The sequence below is a fragment of the Meleagris gallopavo genome, chromosome 1 (assembly GCF_000146605.3).
Source record: "Meleagris gallopavo isolate NT-WF06-2002-E0010 breed Aviagen turkey brand Nicholas breeding stock chromosome 1, Turkey_5.1, whole genome shotgun sequence".
Classification (NCBI taxonomy): domain Eukaryota; kingdom Metazoa; phylum Chordata; class Aves; order Galliformes; family Phasianidae; genus Meleagris; species Meleagris gallopavo.
The window spans coordinates 120,995,007-121,014,564 of record NC_015011.2 but is presented as its reverse complement, the minus strand read 5'-3'; the positions used below and the strand labels follow the sequence as shown (position 1 = coordinate 121,014,564).

At 37.8% G+C, this 19,558-nt stretch overlaps 1 protein-coding gene across 2 annotated transcripts in view; it reads left to right on the top strand.

Annotated features, from left to right (window-relative positions):
* The window catches only part of FRMPD4 (FERM and PDZ domain containing 4), a 124,756-nt gene extending 108,341 nt beyond the window's left edge, over positions 1–16,415 (top strand). Inside the window, exons 8-16 of one of the 2 annotated variants that reach the window (XM_031557462.1) lie at positions 852–971; positions 1,620–1,756; positions 2,849–2,975; positions 5,288–5,377; positions 5,932–6,114; positions 9,494–9,632; positions 10,178–11,236; positions 11,547–12,815; positions 14,042–16,415. In XM_031557462.1, coding sequence (XP_031413322.1) covers positions 852–971; positions 1,620–1,756; positions 2,849–2,975; positions 5,288–5,377; positions 5,932–6,114; positions 9,494–9,632; positions 10,178–11,236; positions 11,547–12,815; positions 14,042–15,393 — 4,476 coding nt within the window. In that variant the 3' untranslated portion in view covers positions 15,394–16,415. Of the gene's footprint in view, positions 1–851; positions 972–1,619; positions 1,757–2,848; positions 2,976–5,287; positions 5,378–5,931; positions 6,115–9,493; positions 9,633–10,177; positions 11,237–11,546; positions 12,816–14,036 lie in introns of both variants that reach the window. The other variant, XM_031557465.1, reaches the window with a different exon arrangement.
* The last annotated feature ends 3,143 nt before the right edge of the window (positions 16,416–19,558 follow it).

Below are 19,558 nucleotides of genomic sequence, written 5' to 3'. Positions count from 1 at the left end.
TTGAAGGGTAGACTATGAAGTGAATAAAGAATTCGATGGATGGTTGTAGCCAGAGAGCTGTGGTCAATGGTTCTGTGTCCAGTGGGTTGCTGATCACAAGTGGTGTTCCACGGGAGTCCGTCTTGGGACCGGTGCTTTTCAATATCTTTATCAATGACATAGATAGCGAGATTGAATGTATCCTCAGCAAGCTGAGTGGTGCAGTTGACAAAACAGAAGGGAGAGACACCATCCAGAGGGATCTGGACACTCTTGAAAACTGGTCACATTAGAATATAGTAAGGTGTTGCACTTGGTTTGAGGCAATCCCAGATATGAATACAGACTGGGAGGAAGTCCTTTCCCACTCAATCCATGCTGTGATTCAATGAAGAGGATGTGAGAGTAATAGCTACCAGGCTGTACTTTGCCTACCTGTATTGCCAATTGGTCTGAGAAATAAGATGTGACCTCTCCTAAAAAGCCTTATCACCCTTCTAGTTCACAAGTGTTTTGATCCTGCTGAAGGTCACCTCGCTTTGTATTTTACTTGGGTTGGTTACCATTAAGGTTTGTTTTTTTCCACTCTTTTCACTTCGACTTTAAATAAGTGAATTCCACTGCTTTGAGAATGCGTTACTTTAGGCAGTCATGCCTATGCAAATCTTATTCTTTCCATGAGATTATATATATATTATATATATGATATTCTGATGTGCAGTATTTAATAAGGAGCCCATAATAAAGCTTGCTGTTGGGCAGAATTATTTTTCTTGTTACCACGTTTCTGTTGAGGAAGGGTCAGTGCCCATGACTACAGACTATCGCACATAAAGAATTGACACAATATTATGATTATTCTGCTATCCTAGGTGACTCAGAGGCCAAGCTCGCATAAGATGAGATGTCTTTTCAGGATTAGCTTTGTCCCAAAGGATCCCATTGATCTTTTAAGAAGAGATCCAGTTGCTTTTGAATATCTTTATGTACAGGTAAGAGAAAGCATGGGCATTGCTAACAAAAAGCATTAAAAAGATGACTGTACTCAGTATATACATATATATATAAATCTTCATATACAAAACTGTGGCTGCAGTAAGCCCTGGGTTATATTTTTGCTGCATAAAGCCAATGCACTTGGGGAATGTATAAATCTTTATCATCTGCAAAGTTCCCTTCCTTCCTAAGTCCTGCCAAATAGTGAAGCTTTGATGTCTTTCCAAAATATGTTTGGCTTTTGAAAAGAGTAAAGCCAAAATAATTGCTTATACTTACTTCTGGTATTATAATATCAGACAGAAATAGTGTCTGAAAAGGGACTTCCAGTAAAATGGATGAGAAAACTGGTGTATGAGCAATGTGGTCCTTCTCCTGGGCATTTCACCAGACAGAGTTCTACTATCCTGAGCCCAGATAGCCTAGCACCCTCCTAACACTCATGAAAGAAGATTACTCAGTTCCTCAGAGGAAGTACCTTTATCCAGGTGAGCATCTGACATCTCTGAAAGCAGCAGTTCTACTTTCAGCGTGGTCTGGTTTCTGAGTTCAGGGTTTCTCTTCACACTGTGTTTAAGAAAATGGATTATAATTTTATTGCAACATTTTTGAACTTGATGCTCCCTCTACTGGTTCCTTGGCAGAGCTGTAATGATGTGGTTCAGGAAAGATTTGGACCAGAACTGAAATATGACATTGCCCTGCGGTTGGCTGCACTACAAATGTATATTGCGACTGTGACCACCAAGCAAACTCAGAAAATCTCCCTCAAATATATAGAGTAAGTTGAGGATACAGTGTGATCTTTAAAAATGAAACATTTGGAGAAGTTCACAGATTCTTTGTTTGGTTCTTTAATATTCCGATGGGAGTGCACCTATTTTAAGTTCATTATTCGTTACTGAAATTTATTCTTGTGGGTTAAGAGCTGTAAGTATGGACAGTACTTTTACCATTTAATCGTACATTTAGGCGTATGTGATAGGCTATAAATGTAAATAAGATTAATTCACACACTTTCAGTGGTCAGATTTAAGTTTATGTAGCCTGAATCCAAAGATTTTAGTAGATTATTATAGAGATTCAGTTGATTTCTTGGTTCATAAGACTATGGGGCCTTAGATTCCATTTGAAAGATTTCTTAGATACAGAAGAATCCAGTGGGCATTTGTTTTATGTTATCTTCATGACTCTGTAGGTGAGGTTAGGCATTATGTGTATTGAACTACAAGGAAAGAAGAAAATCCAAAGTGCAGATTTGTGTATATCTGCTAGGATAAAAACAAGCAACAACTTTTGTTCTGCTGTTATATTATATCCTATTAATGAATCAGCAAAAACTACTTACAAGTGAAGAGTCAGCCTTCTGTCAAAAGGGGTGCATCAAGTAGAAAAGCAACTGGGCAAAAGGAGGGGAACAGGCTGTCTAGTTGGCAAAGTGATAAAAACAATGATTGGCTGATTTGCATGTTCTAAAACCTTAGAAAATGAAATTAAATATGGCACTGTTGTTAAGTCTTCTACAACTCTTCTACAACTTTTGCTACTTTTCATACAACAGTTCCATAATGGCGCTTGCCTATGTAATTAGTTGGGGTTTAACAAAGTCTAGATTTTAAACATACAAATTGTAAACTTCTTTTCTGCATGGTATGTTGGAAGAGAGAGAAATGATGTAAAAGAGATAAAATACGTTTTATAGCATCTTCATAAGTAACATATAGTTTGAATATAGAAAATAATGCATTATTGCAAAACTCTGAACTTAACTCTCCTGTTTACAGGAGTTCATTCACTTGTCATCACAGTCTCCAGTCTTTAGATAAATAATCATCACAAGAATGTGAAATTAAATATATGCCTTTTATTGCAGAAAAGAATGGGGATTAGAGACTTTTCTTCCATCTGCTGTGCTGCAAAGCATGAAAGAAAAGAACATAAAGAAAGCGCTTTCACACCTTGTCAAAGCAAATCAAAACCTAGTTCCTCCGGGTAAAAAGGTATTGCATTTGCATCTTAATGGAAAATATGTTTTTAAAGAACAGAAGGGGTGGCATGCATGGGAAACCTATAAAATTAATCCTTTAGAGAAACACCTAGCCATTATATTTTCAGAGAACATAGACAATTTTACTTACAGTGCTCAGTACAGCATAGCCAAGAACAATTAAAAATAATTAATTATACCCCAGCTAAACTATCTTCTTAATTGGAGAATGCCAGAAAACTGATTATTAACACTTCAGGTATGATAAAGATATATATGTATTTAATTCATGTAGGGCTTCCTATTAATGGCAGATTTGTTAGAACGTTATTGTTCTCTCTTTGTTGCTCTGATCTGAAACGCATTAACCTATAGGCCAGTGTAAATGCTTTTTTAGGGCTGTTTTCCATTAGATATGTTTAATGTCCAAGGCCTAGCAGTATAGATGATGTTCCTTATAGAACTGACCACCCTTGCTATTGTAAAATGCTTTTCTTAGCAGTAAGCTTTCATTTCAGCTGGAAAGAAGTGTGGAAGACATTGTCTCTGAGAAATGCACTCATCACTGTTGCATGCATAGCTCTGTGTCTGGTTTTAGACACCATACAGAGGTTTCATTGTGTAAGTCAACTAGTCTCTCTTCGTAGTCAACAGAGAGAAAATAGGCACTTTAGGGAGCAACTCATCCCATCCCACATTAGGCACTAGAAATAGGTCAGATTACTTGTCCTAGAAATGCCTATTTCTCTCCATTGACAATAAACAGAACCTAAGAGTGACTAACTGAGACACAAAATGAGCAGTGTCCTGTTCCATGAGACTTTGTTTCTGAACAGGAAAAGCCCCAGACTTCAGCTGCTTCAGCTAAGGTTCATTGTGATCAGCAGAAATCCTGCTTGGAGATCTTTGTGTTTGATCTATAATGTCCAGGGAGAAAAGTCATCTTTTTGAATGGAACACTGTATGTCTCTAGTACTGCTGAAGTTAAAGCTGAATAATGCCGACTACTTTTCATTTATCATAATAGTGTATGTTCAGTTTTATTTTGAGAGCCATCACTACTGCTGGAATCACAGATGATGGCAGTGGCATTCAGTGCTGATTCTTCATTAGAAAAGAAGTTGCAATAATGCCTTCCTGCAGGCTTTGTTATTTTTGCTTTATTCTTTTTTTATATACTCTTTGGAAATACATTGTATGCTTACCCAGTTTTTTTTTAGCAGACAGTTTCAGAAACAAAGATCTGAGCTCATCATAACCTTCTGTCTCACCTGTATGTACTAGGCTAGGACAAGCCTCTGGGGTCTTGTTTCCTCTTGCATGAGGGGCAGCTCATAACTCTTAGGATTCTCCCTTTTTTGCAAGCCCTGTGTATTTCTCCATCCAATTGAGCACTTACTGAAGGGAAGGGGAACACATTACCCCTTTGCTCTCTGCTTCAGATTCTTTCCTCCTTGGAGTCTAAGAAAACCTTAGTTTAGGGACTCTTAAAATGCTGTTTGAGATCAAATAAGCTTTTGAACTAGAAATCCAGTGGCTGGTGAGAGAATAGAAAATGAGATGAGCTCGATAAAATCCACATGTAAAGATTTACACGAGGGATATGTAAGTTCTGGCTCCAGATTGTTTGGGTGAAATGAACTATTTCTTGGTTCCATTCAGTCTCATAAAATATGTTCCAGCTTGTTCTTTTTAAGTAGGTAGTTTACGCTAAAAGGAGAAAAAGGAGGTAAATTATGGTATATACTGCATGATAGGATTGTATGTATTGATGTTCTGTATTTGGCTTGCAGATTTATTCCCTACTAAATATAGTGGAATAATTTTATTTTAAAAAATGGATATTGCAGTAATGAGGTGGAATTATATGCCATATGCTGCAAGTACCTAACAAGATGTAATACACATAGCTGATAAAATAAAATTCTTTCATCTCTTTCTTTCTATCGGTACATAAACGTTTAAGAACTGATGGTGATTATGAATTGAAAGCTGTTGACTGGCCTTGAAATCCTTCAATGAACAGATGTTTAATCTGAGTAGTTTAACGTTTTCCCTTCATTGGAGCAGTGATGATGTTCTTGCAGTGCCCTGATGTAACCCATAGCTAAGTCCTCAATGCATTTGAACTAAACAACCACGGTTTGAATTTTGAGAACAAAACTGTTTCCTCATCTGAATTTCAAGCATCTAATGGTTTGGTTTCAGACTCTGAAGAGCTCTTATTTCAGTTCCTTACAATACATTAACACATTTTAATTGTTTTAAACTGGGTAATGTGTTGGTTTCCACCACTACATCTTACTCCTGTTTCTCTTTCCTCAGCTGTCTGCTCTGCAAGCCAAGGTGCATTATCTAAAGTTCCTCAGTGATCTCCGATTATATGGAGGGCGTGTTTTCAAGGCAACGCTAGTGGTAATATTTCTCTTCTTCTGATATTTTTTTCTTCTCTTTGCAAAAGTAGACCACAAAATTTTCTTTAGAAGTTCTATACGTACATTTTAAAAAGTAGTTGTTAAATTGAATGGATCATTTTTATTTTTTCATGTTGAAAATAAAATTGCTGGTGTAATTTGAATTTTTACTGAGGGTTTGGAAATAGGGTTTGGCCAATAATGCCATCCAATTAACTGAAGAATACTTAAACTGTTACTCTGGAAAACAGTTGATAATGGAAACTTCTGATTAATGGCAGGAAATCCCATCCTTCCATCCATCCATCCATCCATCCATCCATCCATCGAAAACCTATCCATCTAAAAACTACAGTACAGTCAATATCCAGGAGCAGATTCCTTTGCTTTTTGTAATTAATTACCAGCATTGTATACTCTTTTATGTTTTATCTTAGAAAAATACAATGATCTTTAATCATGCAAAGGAAGATTCATGAAAATGAAAGAAGGCAGTGGCTGTGCAGTGCCTATCATGGTTTTATTTTATTTTATTTTTTCCTTTTTATGCTAAAGCAGGGAGAAAAGCGTTCAGAAGTGACTTTGTTAGTAGGGCCACGGTATGGCATCAGTCATGTGATAAACACCAAAACAAACCTGGTGGCTCTTCTGGCAGACTTCAGTCACGTGAACAGGATCGAGATGTTTACAGAAGACGAAAGCAGTGTTAGAGTTGAGCTGCATGTCTTAGATGTAAAAGTAAGTATTTTTTGTTGATTTCTGATGATATAATGTCTTTAAATAAAGCTTTTGTTGTTTTTCTTCGAATATTTGATGAAATTGTACTAACTGTTCCAAATGTTTTCATGAGCGATACCCTGAAATTGTGTTTTTAGCTCTTTTTGTGGTGAGAGTGCATGGAGAGCACTCCTTAGGAATTTGAGAGGTCCACAATGTACAGGAGTGCTTTGCTCTTACATTCTATTTCTGATTTTTCTCTTGGCTGGCCCTGGGCAATTTGCTTTGTTGTTGTATTCCTTGATTTCCATGGTGGGAAGAGGTGATGATGAGATTGAACTTCTTCTGAAGTTCCTTGAGCTCCTAGAAGCCTGTTTAGTCTTAATAATGTAATTACTGTTAAAGGATTGCCAGCTGTATGAGACCAGCATCCCATGTAACCCAGTGTTTTATCTACTAAGGACACTGCATGTTATTACATAGTTGTTTCCAGTGAAATAACCTGTAAAAAGACAGTTTATTTTCTGTCAGTCTGTATAACTCTAATTAAGTTCTTTGCCATTAATAATGCGTTATTTGATGCTATTCTTCTACCTACAGTCATCAAATTTCTCTGTAATCCCACCTAACACTTTACATTTGTGGCGTTTAGTGGCAATGACTGGAGTTTTGTACGTTGTATTGTCCCAGATCTTCTTTGTATGTCTCCTATTAGATTGTGAAGCGAAAGGCTTCACAGACCTTGTAGAGCATTAACCACAATGATAAGAGATTAAAGGAAGAGTTCTCATTATACTTGGAACTTGAATATACTATTAAAATAAATAGAACCTATTAAAACACATAGGACTAAATAGTCCTCTGTAAGCCTTTTTACTTAAGGAGATATACATTTAAAAAAAAAAACATATACAAGCGATATTTTACTAAGCTTTTGCTTTGAATGCTTTAGGCTTACTGACCTGAAAGTGTTCCCCTGTATTTAAGTCAATGAAAAAACACTACTGTAAATTAATAGATTTGACAGCAACTTCATGGAAATTTATAGGCTGGGGAACACAGCATCTCTTTCACTGTATTTAGCAATATAAGCATATGAGGCTTCTTTGCTTGTGATAGTGTGCTAAACCCACAGCCCATAGACCTTTTGAGTGAAGGCTGTTATCCCCTCTTTCTGATGGAGAAAGTAATGCAGAAATTAAATTATTCTTATCTTCTTGCATATAAAATGTGGCACTATATACCATGAAATTTTATATTAACATATTATATATAATACTGTTACTATCTTATTGCAAACCATGGATATTCCCATCTAAATCCCCCTCTCCATGCCTTCCAACTATTCAGTCTTAAACCCAGAGAGATTAGTTTGACATCAAAATTACAAAGTTAGGAAGCCCTGGATTGAATTTGACAAAAAAATATAAAAAGTGTGGGGAATGAGTATGGAATGTAACAATTTCTTACAGAGTAAATGTGTGCACACACAGGTAGTTACTCTCAACTGATGTTTTCATAGCTTGGCATACGCTAAGGTATCAGGTTCATATATCCAGATTTCAGTATGCCAATAAATGTCATTTTCATAATGAATAAGCAGTTGTGTTCTTTTACTTTTCATTCCTTGTAATGTCTTCTCAACCATAAATCACTTGGGAGAAGCAGCCAATAAAAAATTAATTGTCACAACTGTTCATCAGATTAACAACAATGCACGGCACTGTTTTCAGCACTGTTTTCTTTGGAGATTATCTGTTTCTGTCAGTCATTGCACAAAATTGAGATCGATGCTCACAGTATTTGAAGTACTCACCCAAAAGAAAAAAAATATTAAGTAGCCTGTTGTAGGTTTGATAATTAATTTCATAGCTGTTTTTGAATTCTTTTGAAAGAAGCACGTGTTGAATAGAACCTCATACTGTATCACAGAATACTTTAAAGAAAGCAAAATGCGTTGTTTTTTCCATGAAAACTGTTCATATGGCAGTTTTGAGACTGGTGGTAAGCTGTGAACATAAATTATGTTTTGGCCATTAGCTCCATTGCAATCAGTTGCCTTCAGGTTGCGAAAGTCCACATAGCTGTAAGTCACTACAAACTGTGTGACTGCTATAATGGTTTGTCTACAGTGTAACTTCTACCTATGTGTCATGGTAAGGACTTCGAAACTTTTATTTCCTCCGTGAGTTCAGGGGGTAGCCACCTCAGAATGAATTTGAGCTTTTTGGCAGCATTTGGTCTTAAAGTCTGTAGAAACATGAACAAAAGTTTATTTTCTTTACTGTGGCAAAAGGAAAACAAATAAAAGAGAGTATGCTTCACTCGAATTTTGTATGTTTAATGCTCTCTAGCCTGTCGGATGCAGTTTTTCAGAACCATGGCATTTTTTCTGTTAAATCTGACTATTTTCTTTAAATGCTTTGAGTTTATTTTCTGTGCTGACCTCCCTTCTAAGGGTCTCTCTCTCTTCTCTTTGTCTCTGTTTGTCAGCTTATTTTTTCATCGCATGTCTTTTTAGTAGTGCCACAAGGTCATAAATACTGAAAGTTTTTAAGATCTCATTTTAATGCTCAGTGCTGAAGCTGTGTATCAATAGCTTTAGCCTCACTGCTGTATTTTTTCAACTTGAATTTTTCCATTTTACTTCTTTACATGGGTTTAGGACAGCTGATTTTCTGGCAAGCTACAGTGATTCCCATACTACTGCAACAATCTAGCCCCTGATGTACCAGGCTTTTAGTCTTTGCATTTTCAAAGTAATAGTAAACAGTTCTTAGGTGAGAAAAAATACATCTATACGAGAGAAAGATGGAACCAGAGCCTTAAAGTAATCATTCAGAAAGACAACTGTTAAAATGTCCAATTGGACTTCTACTTTATCCCAGTTCCAGTTTTTTTCTAAACCACTGAGTTATTGAGGTACAAAGAGCCCTGTGAGTCCATCACCAGCCCCTGCCCCAACAGGACACCCAGAGCAGGGTGCCAGGCCCATGGCCAGATGGCTTTTGGAGGTCTCCAAAGAGGAGACAGCACAGCCTCTGGGCAACCTGTCCCGGTGCTCTGTCATCCACACAAAGTGCTGCCTGCTGTTCAGAGGGAACCTCTTCTGTTCCAGTTTCTGCCTGTCACCTCTTGTCCAGGCACTGGACACTACTGAAAAGAGCCTGGCTCTGTCCTCTTTTCACCCTCCTTTTGAGCATTTATCCATTTTTATAAGTTCTTCCCTTAAAATATTTGGTATTGCTTGATATTAGTAGTGAGGAAAATAAGTTATCATATATTTTTCAGTGTGGCGTTTGCAGTGTAATTTCCTTTGATTCTGTGCAGTAGTGTAGTTGGCAAGTAAACAGATTGAGAAGGAACAGCCTTAACCAAGACTTGGTTATATTCTTCTCAGCCTATTACTCTACTGATGGAGTCATCAGATGCAATGAACCTTGCTTGCCTAACAGCTGGATACTATAGACTGCTGGTTGACTCAAGGCGTTCCATATTCAACATGGCCAACAAGAAAAATGCAGGGAACCGAGAAACAGGTATTTGTTGCACAGTGTGATAATGATGATCACAGATGTAAAGCAGAAGTCAGTGCACTCCAGATAAATGCAAATGCCAAGTGAGAGTGCCTTAGACTTGGCACTACAGTGTACTCATTCAGCTTTATGATGTTCTGATATCCAGCCTTTGATAGCATGAATTTCTTTTGTAAGTATAGTGAAACAGATGCATGCTCCCTCTGAATGTTACTGTGTTATATATCTTTATAAGAATACACACAGTGTTGGGGAAACCAGCTCAGAATTTGATTTTGTGTTACTGCTCCTGGAGTGGCATTTGTACTAGCTATGGTTTAGTTTTGCTCTAAAGTACAAAAGTCATATTTAAACTTTAGGTCATTAAATCAATAGCTATTTATCTCAGAGCAAAAGTGAGCTTCAGAATGTTTTTGTGAAGTCTTTGGTGGACTGGCTGTCCTGTTCAGAATGTTCATTGCTCAGTATTAACAAGTTATTGTTTAAAAAACTGTATAACTTTGCTTTGTGTTTTCACAGTGTTTCTTTTTTTTTCTCCCATGTGACAGGAATTGAAAATAGAGGGAAGCACAATCTCCTTGCTTCTGAGTGGAACTGCATACCAAAAACTACCACTTTCCTGGCTGAAGGAGATCAAGAGACTCAAATGTCTTTTGGTGATCCTAAACAGAAAACTATAGATGTTTCTGAAAGTCTGTTATGTCAAAAAGAACACAGACATCTGTACATAGAAAATACCTATAACTCAAGCGGATTTGATCAGCATCTGACCAAGCAAGACCCCACTGAAGCAGAAGAAAGTAGAAATTTTAATCAGCCTTCACTACTGTCACTCTCAGGTTTGGAATCTAGCAAGAAAGCACAGGATTCTCCCAGGGGAGCAAAAGTTTCCTTTATATTTGGAGATCACAACTTGGATGGTATTAATCCCCAGACTCTTGGCTATGAAAGGCTTTTGGATGAAAGTCCAGAAGTACTAGAAAAACAAAGAGCCATTTACATTAATAATGCCAATGACATTAAAGGTCTGGAGTTGTCACCAGATGCTGAAAGCATTCAGTTTGCTACAAATGCTGTTTATGCAACCATAAATGATGGTAAAATATTTGGAGCTGCAGAAGGGATAGAAGAGCCTTTGCTGCATGATATTTGTTATGCAGAAAACACAGATGATGCCGAAGATGAAGATGAAGTAAGCTGTGAAGAAGACATTATGGTAGGAGAAATCAATAGGCCTGCTCTTCTCAGCCTTTCTGGTTCTAGCGATGACATTATTGATTTGACTTCACTTCCACCTCCAGAAGGTGATGATAATGAAGATGATTTCCTATTGCATACCTTAAACATGGCCATTGCTGCTCCTCCACCTGGCTTCAGGGACAGTTCAGATGAGGAAGACTCTCAGAATCAAGCAACGCAGCCTAGAGATGACAAGGAGCAAGCCAGTAATCTAGGCAGCGATGACATTCCAGTGTCGCTTATCGATGCTGTCCCTACTAATACAGAGGGGAAGTGTGAAAAGGGGCTAGATGATGCTGTAGTCTCTACGCTTCAAGCACTAGAAGCTTTGGCTGCTTCAGAGGAACAGCAGACGAATGACAATTCAGGTTCTTTCACCATAGTTACATTTATTCATTGAAAATCATTCCATCTCATCCAATGCTCCATTTTGTGAGGGTTTTTGGTTTTCCTTTTTTTTTTTTTTTTTTTTTGCCATCATTTTCCATACTTCACATTCCATATTATGTATTGGAACTGCTGTTAATGTTATTAAGCTACCTGTCCTGGGAACTGTGCAATAAAGTCAGAGTATTTTTACAAAGAATATTTTTGTCTCTAACACACGCCTTTGCTTGTCACTTGTGCAGGTGCTTCAGCTGCTGTCATTAATTGACTCTTATTTTTTGTGGCTTGCAGGTGTAGCTATCTTGCGAGCATATAGCCCTGAGTCATCTTCAGATTCTGGCAATGAAACAAATTCCTCTGAAATGACTGAAAGTTCTGAATTAGCTGCAGCGCAGAAACACTCAGAAAATACTGCACGCATGTTTTTGACCACAAGTGAAGGCTACCAACCTCTTGTGGAAGAGCAGACTGAATTCCCCATTGCTAAGAGTCAGGCTGGAGGGCCAGGCATGAAATCCTCACAGCCTTTGGCTGGTCGTCAGGCTGCAGACCTGCAATCAAAAGTTGTGCCTTCAAAGCAGATTCTTCATTCAGATAACATGGAAATGGAGCCAGAGACCATGGAAACAAAATCTGTCACTGATTATTTTAGCAAATTGCACATGGGATCCTTGGTATATTCTTGCACTGGTAAAAGGAAAAATAAGATGACAGAGAGCGAAGGAAAAGCACCCTCTGATGGGAACGCTACTGTGAAAAAGCAGGGAACTAAAAAAGCAGAGACTGATGAAGATCTAAAAGCTAAATTTGGAACTATTTCAGCAAGAGACAGTCAACGCCTAAGCACTTTCAATGTGGAGAGAACTGCCTTTCGCCAAAGATGGTATGGTGCCGATGATGGGGCAGCAGATAAGCCAAGCCCAGAAACAGCGAACGGGAAGACTTTTCCAAGAGTTCCTGCCCGTGGTAAAACAGAAACTGACTGTAAGGATGAAGTGGATCCTGAGGTGGATCAAGATGACACCCCAGGGCTTAGCCAAGGTGAAAACTTTTTGTCAGATATGACTCCCGTGTCTTCAGCCAAAGACCTAAACGATGCAGAAGATACCGATTTATCTGCAGATGACCATCCTTCAAAGCTTCCAGAAGCTGAGCAGAGTGTGGCTAGACTTTGTGAATATCACTTGGCTAAGCGCATGTCATCTCTGCAAAGCGAAGGCCATTTCTCGCTCCAAAGCTCTCAGTGCTCTTCGGTGGATGCAGGATGCAGCACAGGCAGTAGCACATGTGCTACCCCCGTTGAATCTCCCCTTTGTACCTCTGACGTTAAGCACATTATCTCTGACCCATCGATGAAGGGCATTGCCTATATTCCAGCAGATGAAAGAGCTGCCATTCATCCAAACCATGGAACAACATTCAAGGACCTGCATCAGCAGCCTGAAGCTGTGTGTCACAGGATGGCAGTGCCTGTCGTGCATTCAGCAATTAATGCTGAGCCACTGTTTGGCACTTTGAGGGAAGGATGTCATCGGATCCCCAAGATAAAAGAAACTACAGGTAAAGCAGTAATAAAGCGTTTCTTGTGTTTGTTCTTAAAGCTGCGTGTTAAGGTTGAAGATTAGGTGTGATGTTTGCATCCTGTTTACCTGAAACTACATCAACAATCTGTAGCATGTGGTGAGATTAGACTTTACTGTATGTATTCACTTTATTTATATAAGTTGAGATGTTGTTAAGATCTGCTTACAAATACTATTTTTTTAAAAAATCTCTCATTACAGTTAAGAATAAGTCTCCTAATTTTATATCTAATGTTTGTGAGATAGTTATGTAGAGGCCTAGGGGAGAAAGTGTTCTGTGGAAGCCTCTCCAAAATCCAAATTCATTTGAGTTCTAGGATACTTCTTAGATTATAAGATCACTTCACAAGGTGTGTTAATGTAGGAGAGAAAAAACTGTACTTCAGTTATTATGCTTTTTTGCTATTTTAGCAGATTGTCAGAAGCATGCCAGTATCAGTAAAAAGCTTTAAATGTAAAGGCGAGAAACAGTCAATCTCAAGTATGTATTTACTTCAGCATCTGATAGTAGGTGTTTCTTTTAAGAATAATGTACATATTGAATCATTACCACATTTTGAAGTTCCAATTTCAAGTGTCTTAATGAACTTACTGTTTTTTAAAAAATGCAGTTTTTCAGGGATAGCATTGGAAATGCTTTCTGTTGGGTTTTAAACATTTCCCTCTTCTCGAGTTGCAGCCCACATGTAGCAGTAGTGTAGGAATGCATGAAAATCTGAAAATGAAACGAACTAGAAACAAGAATGAGAAAAGTGAATTCTCTGCCAAAAAGCTCTAACATAACAAACCAAAATTACCATGAATGCATTTTTCCATGCTCTCTTGGACATAGCTAAGGAAGGTATTTAAACTGAAAATATTCATCTAATTATTTAATAGAAAGCAACCAGTTCGTATGTTGAGGAGTATGTAAAAAGTTTTATAGATTATTTTCTATTTCCTTTTTTCAACGTGTAATAGGATGAACAGTTAACTATTCTTAAGTTAAAATTTGTTGATAGATTTTGGAAGGCATTGTAGTGAAATAAAAAAGACACGAGGAACTAGAAATGCCTGTTTTTGTGAAATATTTTGAGAAACTGAGACTACTGGAAAACACCAGCAATTTACCCTACTATTAAAGATATTTAAAATCTTCATCTCTGAATATTATCAGGGTGATGCTTAATTATTCTGTCTGCTCTTCTACTACCCCTAGTGTAGCTTTCACAGAGCCTGAAAAGGGAAGACAAGGAGGCATGCCTGCAGCTTTTCCTAGACAGCCTCTAGCTGACTCCATCATGCTATCATCCATGCTATCAGAATCAAAGGTGCCAAGTCAAAATCAAGACTCTTGTGACATTCCCAAAGTAAATCAGGCTTATGGGGCAACAGTTAGTTTACGGCCATATGACATGATAGGAGGAAGCCTCAGGATGCCGCACAACAGGAAAGTGCTGAGACGCAGCAGCAGCATCATTGGAGGATCTGCAGGCATTGAGATGCTGGTTGAAAGTAAGGCAGCCACAGCCAGCTTGAAAAGCCTGGATATTACCCAAAGAGAAGAACCCAGATCCGAGAGAAAGGTGGAACTCTCTCCAGGCAAAAAGCTGTCAAAAAGTTTCTCCCAGAGCTGTGTTTATGTCAGCACTGATAGGAAGGACAGTAAGAGGTGTTCGGGCACAGGCACCAGTCAGAAGCACTCCAAGCAGTGTCGAGCGTTGCCGTTGCGGAAGCTGGACACCAGCACCTGGAGGTGTCGTGGTCCCTTTAGCTACTGCTTCCTGAGCAGGGGAAGTGATGACAATGATGATGAAGATGATGGAGACAGCCATCAGCTCTCGTGTCTCTTCGAACCGGAGATCCTGTGTGAGCTCGCAGAACCAGCCAGTCAGTCTTTTTCTAGTGAAAATGAACAGAAAGACTTGGAGTCCCCAAAAGCTGCTGAGTTCCCGCAAGATGAGGCAGTTAATGAACACGAGAAGAGCAGTGCTGACACCCAAGGTGGCCAAATTGATGTGAATCTCAATGATGTGGCCTTTGAGGCACGAATCACACAAATAAATGTGATGAAAGAGAAGATGTATGCAATGCCTGATGGATTTATTGCAGCACAAAAGGATGCCAATGAGTTACTCTCACTGGTCCGAGCAAGCATGGGCAAGAGAGAAGATTTACATCCTGAAACATATGACCTTAAACTTTCTAAATACAAACAACTGTTATCTATGGAATCTAGACAGTTGGGAAGTGCCTGCAGGAAAATGGCCATGGCTGATAAAAGCCCTGAGGAAATGCTTTTAGCTATGACTTCCAGCTTTCAAGTACTCTGTTGCTTAACAGAAGCCTGCATGCGTTTAGTTAAAGTCATGAACTCTGAAACTCAGCAGCAGGAAATTATAGCTAAGATAGATGAGGTTGTAATAAACTACATTTGTCTTCTGAAGGCTGCAGAAGCCGTGTCAGGCAAGACCTCCAGTGATCCTAGCATTAAACTCTTGGCTCGACATTCAACTACCATGGCCGCTATTGTAAGCACACTAACACGTTCTCTTAAAATGCTTTTAAACAAATAAAATACAAAAGTCACTTCATAATCTACCTTCGCAAAGCCATACATTAAAAAAAAACTTTTATTTACTCTATGTGTATGAACTAATGTAACAAATCCAGCTCTCTCTGTATATTTTGTTATTTTATATAAAATAGGTAAGCGATTAAAAACAAGATAAAATACTGAACACTGGCAACAGTGTTGACCAGATCTGTCCTTTCGTTTATACAAAAACAAAAGCCAAAAAATCCCCTCTCCCCACGACCAGAAAAACAAACAGAAAAAATCCTGTAGAGGAGCAAATTGACTTTTGGCTATTTTTCATATAGTCAAACCTATGGTTGTATGAAGTGAACTTTTAAAGTCTGCTATGTCAATGAAGTTGTTTTCTGTTTAATCCAAGTTTTCACTTGGAGAATGCTCCATGTTTAGAAATGAAAAATGAAATCATAATGTACATAACACAATATTTAATGTTTTAAAATTATAATTTTTAAGCATTGAAAATAGCAAAGAGACATTTAAAATCCAAGAGACTATTATAAGTTACTAGAGAATATATATATAATAAATGACTCTTTTGTTCATATTGCCTGAATTACCTGATTCTTCTTTTCTAGAAATTCTATATTAAAAAAAAAAAAAAAGTATTGAATATACTGACTTTAGAGGGTGTCTGATGTATTGAACATTACAGTGTTGCATTTCAGACAGTGAACGTAACTGTGGAAGACAGACTGAGGACATAGGAACAAGAATGGTGGTGGTCTCTGACATGAGAATTTGATGCCATACTGATCAGATCAGAATGTATAGGGCAGATCTGCCCTGGTAAATGAGAGACACAACCGTCAGGAAATTCCTGTGCTGTTTACTGTTTCATCATAAATCTATGGTGCATCGGAACAACATGAACTGCATCTATTTTGTTAAATATTTTATACTTCATATTTTATGATTCTGAATGTTTAACTGTAAATAAGTTAGAAATAAAATGAAGTTTTCAGAATACAATAAATATATATGAAATATTTCAAGCCAGAAACAGTCCTTCTCTGAGTGATGACAAAGGCAATTTGTGAATAATCTGTCCCAATCTGATTTCCAGACATTTTGTAGCCTTGCATTAGAGAGACAGCCAAAAGCTCTGTTTCACATAGCAAGTACGCTTTATCAAGAACATCTGTTAATCTTCCCAGCCACTTAGGAGCAGCAGCCCTTATGAAAAGTGCAACATACCATTCTCCAAATTGGTATAGTTTATTTTCATCCATTTTTCATAATGTCACGTTTAAAGAATATGACCATATATTTTGGAAAGTTAACCACTCAACTGAAGCAAGTATGAAGCTTTCTATGCTGGACAAAGAGGGCTAAACCAACAAAATTAAATCTTTGCTAAGGAAGTTTTTTTCTTGTATGGAATAATACACATCACTATGAAACTCAGGTAAGTGTTTTTTCTTTGATTTCAGAGAAACATCCCCAGAAACTCAATATCAGAAACTTTGTTTTCTGTAGTAGAAAAATCTAGTTTCTAGACCAGCTCATTCTGCATGAGGACCAATGGGTCCACTACTTGACTGTTGCTCAGAGGCAGGCTGCAGGATGAATTACTTTGATGGTGGCTGATGGCAGCATGTCCTACATATGTCTAATGCTAGTGCTCTCATATTGAGAGCCACTGAGTGTGCTGCTGAGTGTGCTGCTCTTTGCTGTGGTTGCCAGAGAATTATTTTCTTATGTTTTTTGGGTATTTTATACTGATGAAAATATGCTTTTTTCTTTCTTTCTTTCTTTCTTTTTTTTAATATATACATATCCCTTTTCTGCTTTGTGAGTTTATGTAAGAATTTCATCAGTTATTTGGAAATACAGTCATCAGAACTGGGCATCAAGATTGAGCATGGGCACGTGGCTCCTTCAGGGTTGATAGTCCGGTCATTTTCATTCCACTCCCTTTCATAATTAAATTATGAATTAGGTTATAACTGTATTTTAAAGGTAACTAGATTTTTGTTGCCCTTCTATCTAAGAAATGTTCTGATTGGAAGCCTGCTCATTTTTGCTTCCTGTAATTAACTATAGTATTTTTTTTGTTGTTGTTTTTGGTTTTGTTTTTGCTTTTTAGTACTTTTTCATAGAATTGTAGAATTATTTGGGTTATAAGTGAACTTCTGGAATTCATCTAGTCCAGTCCCTGCTCAAAGCAGATCTAATCAAATAGGATTACTGGGTTGATGAGTATTGGAATGCTGGACATCCTCCAGTGATGGAGGTCCCACACTCTCTCTAAGCACGTTTGAGAATCCTTATGATTAAAAATAAGTAAAATAATTATTTCTATTTCTATAAAAAATATTTCTGGTCGGAATTTCCCATGTTCCAACAACATCTTTCATTATATGTGTCCACACTTTAGAAGAGTCAGGCTCTGTTTTCTTGTCTGTCCTTCTGTTGGGCTGCAAGTAAGTCTACCTTGAGCCTTCTGTGAATAAACCCAGTTCCTCGGGCTTTCTTATCACATGCTCAGCCCTTGACCAGCACGATAGCCCCCCAATGAACTCACTGGTGTGAGTTCATAAACCACTGCTATATTTCTGTCTCAATTTTGATAAATAGTATCATCTACCCAGGTTCTCCAAGTCACTTCATAGAAGGTAGTTTCAACTTCTCTTATCCCCCAGATTTGTGATAATCCCACCTGGTATGGTGTGAATTTCTCTTTCCTAATCTTACTGTGCAGAATTTTGTGCAGGCTTTAAATGCTGCCTTGTGAGGACTTTGCACAATGGCACAGGTACTTTCCAATCCATGCTGGACATATTTGGCTGTGGTCTCCTAGAATCACGTGTATTCACAGACATACTAGATTTGTGGCTCACAATCATATTTTACAAGTATTTTCATTTTTCTTCTGCTTATCATGTTCAGCTAAGGACACCATCAGATGATAACAGTGATAACTGTTAGTAATTCTGAAATGCATTACCTTGCACATCAGTTACTTCTGAATTATAACCTGTTTCAGTTCATCTTCAGCATTAAGATATCTCAGTCTTCCTGTGTGGTATCCTCATTAATTCCTGCAATAAATTTATGTCTCAACTTCAAGTCATCAACAGGTGCCACCAGTTTGGCCTCCTTCTCGCATTTAATTATTAATGAAATTTTAAATAAGATACTTTGGTCTGGAGGATATTTCATGTTTAGTGATGTTTAACTTGACAACACTACTATTTTATATCCCTGAGTTCAGACTATTTTGTAAAACAGTATTTGGCAAAGTACCACTTTGAAATTGAGAAACAAAATTACATACTGACATTTCTCCTCCTGTTTAAGTGTAACTAAATCATTTCATGACCACTGGGGGAGCCAAAATGCTGCACGATGTCCTCACTGCTCACCTGAGACATGAAATAATAATCTGTCTTATACTAGAGCATTATCTGAAGCTGAGGAATTGGCCTATCAGTAACTTTGTCCTGCAAGTTCTGGGAGCTGGTCTCTGATTTTCTAAGAACAAGGAGAAAAAATGAGAAAAAAAAAGTTATAATTATTTGACTATTCTGTAGTTATGGAATAGTAAAAAAAAGAGTGCATGAGTGAGTCTCCTGCTCCACAAAACAAATCTTCTAAATTATTATTTTTTTTTTAAACCCTTTCCTACAGTTGCAATTGGGTTCATGTACATCTAATTGCTCAGCTTTGGGGGATGTTTGCTGTTATGGTACCTGCTCTTCATCTGTCTTCTCTCGTTCTTAGCACATTATCTGTGACAGAAGATAACCTGCAACTAATTCACTGCTCCTCAGCTACCAATCAAGTTCTTTTTTGTTCATGTAATTGTCAGGGATTTATTTCAGGATTATCTTTTGCCTTGTCCAGTCTGAAAGGTCTCACACTCTGTTTGAGAAACAGATTCAAACAGGGACTAGTCCAAACTACTGGAAGCTTCACATTAGTGTCATGGAGTTCCAGTTCATCTGCCCCCCATGCGAGTCAATTTAATATGCATCTCAGCCTTGAGCTCCAAGATTATCAAGATGTTTCCTTCTGCCAAGTCAGTGAGCAGTTATCAATTTATCATTTGCTATCATGGATTCTCCTTCTGAATAAGGGCAACTTTCTTTGTTGTCATCTTCTCTGTTAGTAAAATGAAATAAATTCGTACCCCTCTGGTT